The sequence below is a fragment of the Gasterosteus aculeatus genome, chromosome 3, assembly GCF_964276395.1.
Source record: "Gasterosteus aculeatus chromosome 3, fGasAcu3.hap1.1, whole genome shotgun sequence".
Classification (NCBI taxonomy): domain Eukaryota; kingdom Metazoa; phylum Chordata; class Actinopteri; order Perciformes; family Gasterosteidae; genus Gasterosteus; species Gasterosteus aculeatus.
The window spans coordinates 10,480,459-10,487,374 of NC_135690.1; the positions used below are offsets into that span (position 1 = coordinate 10,480,459).

The following is a 6,916-nucleotide window of genomic DNA, read 5'->3' on the forward strand; positions in this document are numbered from 1 at the left end:
GACAGGTTTCCCCACGTAAACTTCCCTTTTGGGGAGTTATTTTATAACATAATCCAGTTTCATTTCTAAAACTAAAGTTCTATACTGATTAATGAAAGACTGAATCATAAGACAAAGGCAAGAATGTGCTTGTAAGACATTCAAAAGCATTAACGGACACATTTGGCTGCGTAGGTGAGAGCATTTATGCAACAGTCTTTCTCACTCATGTCCTAATTGTTAACCCTTCAGATTGTGAAACGTGTGGGCTACAGTGTACAACGCTAAATTGAAGCTAATGGTATTTATCTCAAGCTGACAAGCTGATGTAAAATACATGATAGTGTAAGACAAGTGAATTGTTTTTCCAAACTTGAGGAGGTTAAAGGGGTAAATGGGAGGAAACTGTACGCTAAAGCTTGAAGAATGATTAAACAGTTTGAGAAGTATGCATGTTCACTTTCAGAAGAAATGGTTTGCAATTTAAATACTCGCTGCCGTGTAGCAGAGAACATGAGGGGTAAATGCTGGTGTGCTGCTGAAGACTATTCAATATTCAAACAATAAGTAAATATTTGAATGAACAAAAACTGAATAAACAAAAAAAAGGAAATGATGAGTAAATTGTTGCACAGATGCTTCATTGTTTGTCATGTGTGAGAAGAACAAACTTTTGTCTTTGTGCCCCTGCAGGTTCAAAGCAATTTGTTTTCAGTAGATTTGAAAGCAAATATTTAGTTTATTATCAAAAATGTTCAATATCCCCATTCCCATAATGTTCTTAAGCTTATTACTAATTATAATACAATTAACACATAACCCCAAGTCATATCAGTGTGTTATTGTGGTCAGAATGTTTAAAAAAAATTACACAGTGCATAAAAATAGGTATCTTGATAGTGTACTTTCTGTTGCTTTAGTGAAATAACAATAAAAGTAACATGGTGATCAGTCTTTAACTCGAGCTCTTGCATCTTGGGTGTTGTTTGCACCACACGCACTCTTCATAGCATCTTGTACAAAAAGTCCCTCGCATTTTGTCTGCATAATCGTGGCATCTCCGGGAAGTCCTTTGCTTTACAGCCGTTATCACACGATCTGACGATGTTCGAAATCGACCCTTTCCGGCCTCTCTCTCTCTCTCTCTCTATCCGAACCTTTCGGTTACACCCTCTGGTTGTGAACAAACTGTCTTCGCCTCTTTGATGACGAGGTTGCGTTCTCCCCTCTGACGCAGTCGCAAGAGGCCAACGCAGACACGGGTCTTCTCAGCCACAGGAGGGACCGTGTTGAAATGTCTTTTGGTGCTAAAGAATCACCACCAGCGGCGCTCCGACAAGCAAAAACGCAGTTTCTCTCAGGCATCCAGCGCATCAGGCTCAGCTTCACAGTTCACGATGTCTGCGGCATCCGTTTTCTTTACATCTTAATCGATTCTGATGTGGAGTCTAGTAGGGCCTGGTAGATGTCCGACCTGAGGAAACGTGGGTAAGAGTCCCTCTCCATCAGCCCGTAGACGATCCTCCGGGCGTCGTCGAAGCACACGGCGGTGGGCGTCTTCATGTTCCGTCTGATCATCTCTCTGGTCTTGTGATCAATGTTGATCTGGAAGCAGAGACATTATTAATGAGGGTGGTTTTCGAAAATAAAGTAAACTCTGTAATACAGAAACCTCTGTGCTTACTTCTCTCGGAGCCTCGGCTTGAATGTAGCGTTTAAAAATCTTTTTGGCCCTCGAGGACATCCTGAAGGAAGACTTGATCTTCTTATAGTCCTCACACACCAGCCAAAAATCGATGTTTTCATCACTAAACTCTGACTTTAGGAAGGCCTGGAATATCTTCATGCCATCTAAACAGACAGGAAAAATAAGAAGATGGTTTGTCAGCGTTATGGAAAAGAATACTGATTACGAAACCTGCCAACGGGGTTGGATGTAACTTACATTTGGATGATAGGAGGCCTTCCAGTGAGTGTGACCACTGGGATATCTCCTCATAGCAAATACTGCAAAATGGGAGAGAGCGCTGTCACTCACACGAACAACAGGTTTGCCAAAACTTCAGATCATTTGGAGAGATTCCCTTCACTTACCCCTCGGTGGTGGCGGCTTGAGACGATCTGCACTGAAGCCGAAGCTTTAGGTTTCCTGCCCTGGTTGACCAAACAGAAAGCAGCCAGGTTCACTTACTGGCACGTTGTCCTTGTACTAAAATACTTACAAGCAATGACACAAAAAAGGGGGTCGTTGTGATCAAATATTTACCTCTTCTTGTTATCAGTGTCCATGTTGAGGGGCTGCAGCTCCCGTGGTGGTGATGCAACTAAACTCAGCATGGCAACGTGTGTGACTGCGACTGTGAGATCTGTGGCCGTGTCTGTTAGACGAGTTGGTGTCCACCTATATATGTTCAGCGGAAGTTTGAAAATGAGGTTGTTGAGTAGCGTCACAACATCACGCTGAACAAACCGCAGAGAAAGAGGAAGCTGGGGGGGTGACGCGGGTGCAACTATAAACTATGTGTACTGTACTTAGATCTGCATCGATACCTGTTTATTTTTAAATTCGGCCATGCAAATAGGGCAGTGGAAAAGTCAGCAGCAGATAGGCAAATGCTTTGGGCAGTGTCCCGAGCAGCCTCGAGAACCGATGACACTGTTTGGAGGATTTGGAAATACTTTATTCTTCCCTTTACCGATGAAAAGGTGAATTGATAAACAGTGCATGTTCGAGGCTTTTCTGCTACTCGGCCTGGTACTATCATCCGCTCTTGATCGCTAAATGTCAACTAGTTAAATAACCTAAAGCCACAGACAAGGAAAACCGTTCCTGTGCCTTGTTTTGTCCCTGGCAGAGCGTCAGTGCAGCATCTGGCTCCGGGTCAATTTGAAAATGACTTATTAAAGTTTCTCGCCATCACTAGATATTTGAGAGTGGAGGCATACAAGATTTGTGGGCGGAAAATAGGTGAAACACATGTCGACTCCCGGAAGCAAACCACTGTATTTATCAGGCACGCAGCGAAGCCGCCCCAGCATTTCAATTTATAGACATTACTGAAACTTGGAGTGAAAAAAAATGCCGTATAGGGGAAGACGTATTTCAATGAAAGGTCGTCAACTAACCCGTCTGAAAACGTCATCGCATAAAACATTCGAAAAACAAACAACCTCTATTGTTGCTCAATGTTGTGGGCCATGTCTCTGTAAGGACTTCTTTTATTCAGTTCCTGTTGACAGGGAGTTCTGCCAAAACAAAAGCCTTCATTGTTCATCTGGACATTCCTCCGACTTTGTAAAGACTTAAAAAGAAAAGCTGATCTGTCCCATTTCCAGTTCCTCCTCTTTCTGCTGTAGTTCACTGCTCATCATATGAGCATTGGGGCCGCGATCAAAACTACTTCTGTCGATGAGGACTTTCTACAGGACAGCCTCCAATTTACAATTTGTTTAAAACGTGTTACTATCTATTTGCTTTATCCACCTTATCTTCTTAAATCTCATTTCAATATCATCCTGCTTTTGAGCCTCCGTCAGCTGCCGGTTTGATGAATGCGGTGACATGAAATTTACATATCAAGTCAAGTTTTAAAGTAAACTTAGCGAGCTGCTGTGCGCTGTTCCCTGTCACTGTCTATGTTCATGTCAGTTTGCGCGACAGGAAATGCTCGTGTTAGGAGGCAGCTGCTGGAGGCCTGTGGTGACAAACTGTTATCACAGACATGTTCTTTATCCGTTGCAGCACTTGTTTGTGAGTTTCCTCCGTCAACGTTTGTCCCTCTTAAAAATGATTTTCTGCTCGGTTTCCACCATTGTGTGTCCTCATCGCTTCCCGCAATATCCACAGCAGTTTGGCCCGAGCTACACATTGCCTCAAATCAACAAGGGCAGGTTTAACGCGAGCTTTGCCCGACTTGATCTTTTGCGGTGAGCCGTCTGCATAACGTACAACAGCACCTCTTTGAATGAACCCTCAGCGCGTTCTGTGCCACCAACACAAGCAGAACTAAATGTTTGTCTAACACCCTGCGGCCTCGTGGAGAAACCACACTCTGCTTACTTCCACTTTCCAAACATGAAAAACGAGGCAGACAATAGACACGCTAAGATGCACACGCAGGAGGGAACAACAAAACTGCGGCATTTATAGAAATCACGTGCATTTAATGTAGATCCTACGCGCTGATACACATTGAGACATGACATGATGTTCGGTTCCAGATCTGAAACTGAACAACGTCATGTCTCAATGTGTAACTCCTGCTTTGTATCGCTCTTCTGTATTTGCATATGTTTTACATACAAGAGTTTTACATAGAGGATTACATAAGTCTTTAAAACACATCATGTCCTCGCTGGACAAGACAAAGCAAAAACCCCAGCGATAAAATAGTGAATACTGTATAATTCTCTGCATGACACAACCCACGCTAATCTTCCTTTGAGTGGGGGATTAACATGGAGGACAATGAGCTTAGTTAGAGAGGATTTTCCCATCACATCAGATTTAAAGTTGTGGTTTAAATCTTTTTACGTTTATTTTCTCACGTTGAATGAGCTCCAAGCAAATTGCCACCGAAAGTTCCCTCCCCTCCACACCTTTGTCTCTGAGAAATAGGGGATTTACACAGTTCCTCTTGAGAAAGTACAAACTTCCGACGCAACTGAGATGTTGCGGAAATATACCACACGGACAGAGAGCGGATGCGTTTTCTCCTTTTCCTTTCGCTGTTGTTGTTTTGTCTTCTTGATCACTGATTAATGCTGCTTGAAGGACTCTGTTGCCATCTGCTGTATCTTTTGACCCACGACTGGGTTTCAGTACACAGACTAAGCACGAAGCTGGTTCAAAAACACAGCACGCAAAGTTCCCTCCACTATTTAGTTTTTAGTTTGTGTCCAAACCAGAACAAGGAAACACAAAACCGAGACAAATGTTTAATACACTCACATATTTATTTGCATGCGAAAGTAAAGTAAAAATGTGTTTTTTAGAGCGTTATAGGGTTCATATTTGCGTAATCAATCAAGGGTTTATAATACTTTACATAGAGGGACTCTTTTTAATATGAACTCATTGGGTGGAGGAGAGAAAATAGATAATCATAGAAGAATTACATGCACAGTATAGATTTTTTTTTTTTTTTCACCGTGAAATTATTAAAGTGATGATATATAATACAAGCGACACATTCTTTTGAGTTGCAACTCTCTACTAAAACACAAAGGTTGAGAAGCTATTTCTGCTAGACTTGGGATCTGGATTTTATGGCAAAAACATGTTATCCACGTTGAACTAGAGGAGTGGGACAGAAGATCAGAGTTGGTGAAACGATTTTGCAAGCCTGTATCTGAGAGGCTGTCGGTTTTAAAAGAGTCACCTCGAATCATTTCTCCTCAGGAGTCCCTGATACATGTGAGATTTTAGGAAACGCGGGTAGCAATCCCTTGCCATCAGACTGTAGATGAGCTTCTGGGCCGAATCAAACGAAGTCAGAGAAGGCTGGGAGATGTTCTTCGTTATGTTTTCTCTGGTGCCACAATCTATGTTGATCTGGAATCAAACAGCAACTATCCTTTATCATCATTCACTGTGAACTACTGGGGGCAGTGTGTACTTACAGTAAGAATACACAATTACACCAACTTATAAACAGTCACAACATCATTACAGGGCTTCTAAATTCAGATAATAATCAATGAGCATATTTTTTAACCTGGAATTCTTAAAAAATGAACATGCGCTCACCTGTCGGGGCGCTTCTGTTTGGACAAACTCGGAGTAGATCCGGTTGGCAGAGGAGATCATCTCTGGCGTCGTCTTGATTTTTTTATACTCCTCACAGGCGATCCAAAACAGAATGTTCTCCTCGCTGTACTCGGACTTCAGAAACTCCCGAAAAGCTATCTGTCCGGCTGGAAATCGCAGACCTCAGTTAGCGCGCAGCGAAATGTAACAATCACATTCATGCAGAATTTGAGGAGACTCTCACCTTTACAACTGAGGACTTTGTCCACGGACTCACTCCAAGTCTCCACATCCTCCAGTGGATCCTTGGGGAAGCAACACAATCTACCCTTGAAAAGAGCATAAAGATCTATCACTAGCAAAGTTACCTGCAAACTCAACGGCACAAATCAACGGCGCACCACACCAGCAGGTCAAGTCTTTGACCCGACAGCAACTTCACATCACTACAAGCCCCATCAGAGATGGAGAGACTGAGCAAAGTGAGACTTACAGTGAGTGAAACTCTCCTTGGTACTTTCCACATGGCTGCTGTGAGCTGCTGCCTGTTGAAACTTTTAAAGGCCCCCCCAAAAAAAAAAAATCAAATGTGCAGTAACTCACTTTATCGCCATCTCCTCGTCCTCTACAAAGGGAGAAAGAGATAAGATCCTGCAAGACCGAAGATGGGGTTGTGATTCTTTGGAAAACGAGGGAGTCAAGTGGCTGAACAAATCCGAATGACCCCCCCAGTCTACATGAATGGAACATATGGAAATCTGCATGCAAAGTATTGTTGTTGGGAGACACCTGGCATCCTTCCGTGTGTGTGTTGCACCTTGAGGAGGAGGGAGCACCGGCTGTGATTCGAGCTGACCGCACTTGTCGCCCGTGAACGGTGCTCATCGTATATCAGTTAAAGATATCAGGAAATAGATTCGCTAAACCAATTAACTATACATTCCAGAACATGTGAACTACATCCATATGAGTATAATCGGGAATGTGGTCACATAATCTCCTGCAGGGCGGGTGGAGTACAACATGTCGAATTTCTAACTTGATTTTACTACAGCAATGTTTAATGGTCAGGAAGCATTGGGGAAGGATCCTGACCATAAACAAATGGCCGTACACAAATCCATGATTAAGGAAAGCACTTAATGTTCCGGCATTTGCATATCTGCAGTGTTACTTATTCATCATGCC

At 42.8% G+C, this 6,916-nt stretch overlaps 2 protein-coding genes across 4 annotated transcripts; both read right to left on the reverse strand.

The window, feature by feature from the left end:
- Window positions 1-698: 698 nt before the first annotated feature.
- On the reverse strand, window positions 699-3,974 carry rgs13a (regulator of G protein signaling 13a). Its single transcript, XM_040172040.2, has 5 exons — window positions 2,246-3,974; window positions 2,074-2,133; window positions 1,925-1,986; window positions 1,664-1,830; window positions 699-1,584 (listed from the first exon to the last, which is right to left on the reverse strand). Exons 1-5 carry the CDS (start codon window positions 2,314-2,316, stop codon window positions 1,399-1,401), a joined length of 546 nt encoding a protein of 181 aa, XP_040027974.1. The 5' UTR covers window positions 2,317-3,974; the 3' UTR covers window positions 699-1,398.
- A 942-nt stretch (window positions 3,975-4,916) lies between these two features.
- Window positions 4,917-6,493, reverse strand: rgs1 (regulator of G protein signaling 1). 3 transcript variants are annotated; one of them, XM_078099150.1, is made up of 4 exons: window positions 6,332-6,493; window positions 5,973-6,057; window positions 5,729-5,895; window positions 4,917-5,533 (listed from the first exon to the last, which is right to left on the reverse strand). In XM_078099150.1, exons 1-4 carry the CDS (start codon window positions 6,476-6,478, stop codon window positions 5,357-5,359), a joined length of 576 nt encoding a protein of 191 aa, XP_077955276.1. In that variant the 5' UTR covers window positions 6,479-6,493; the 3' UTR covers window positions 4,917-5,356. The 3 variants fall into 3 exon arrangements, with proteins under 3 accessions (XP_077955276.1, XP_040027777.1, XP_040027778.1); XM_040171843.2 differs by having other exon boundaries at window positions 5,973-6,052; window positions 6,332-6,483; XM_040171844.2 differs by having other exon boundaries at window positions 6,222-6,408.
- Between the last annotated feature and the right edge of the window lie 423 nt (window positions 6,494-6,916).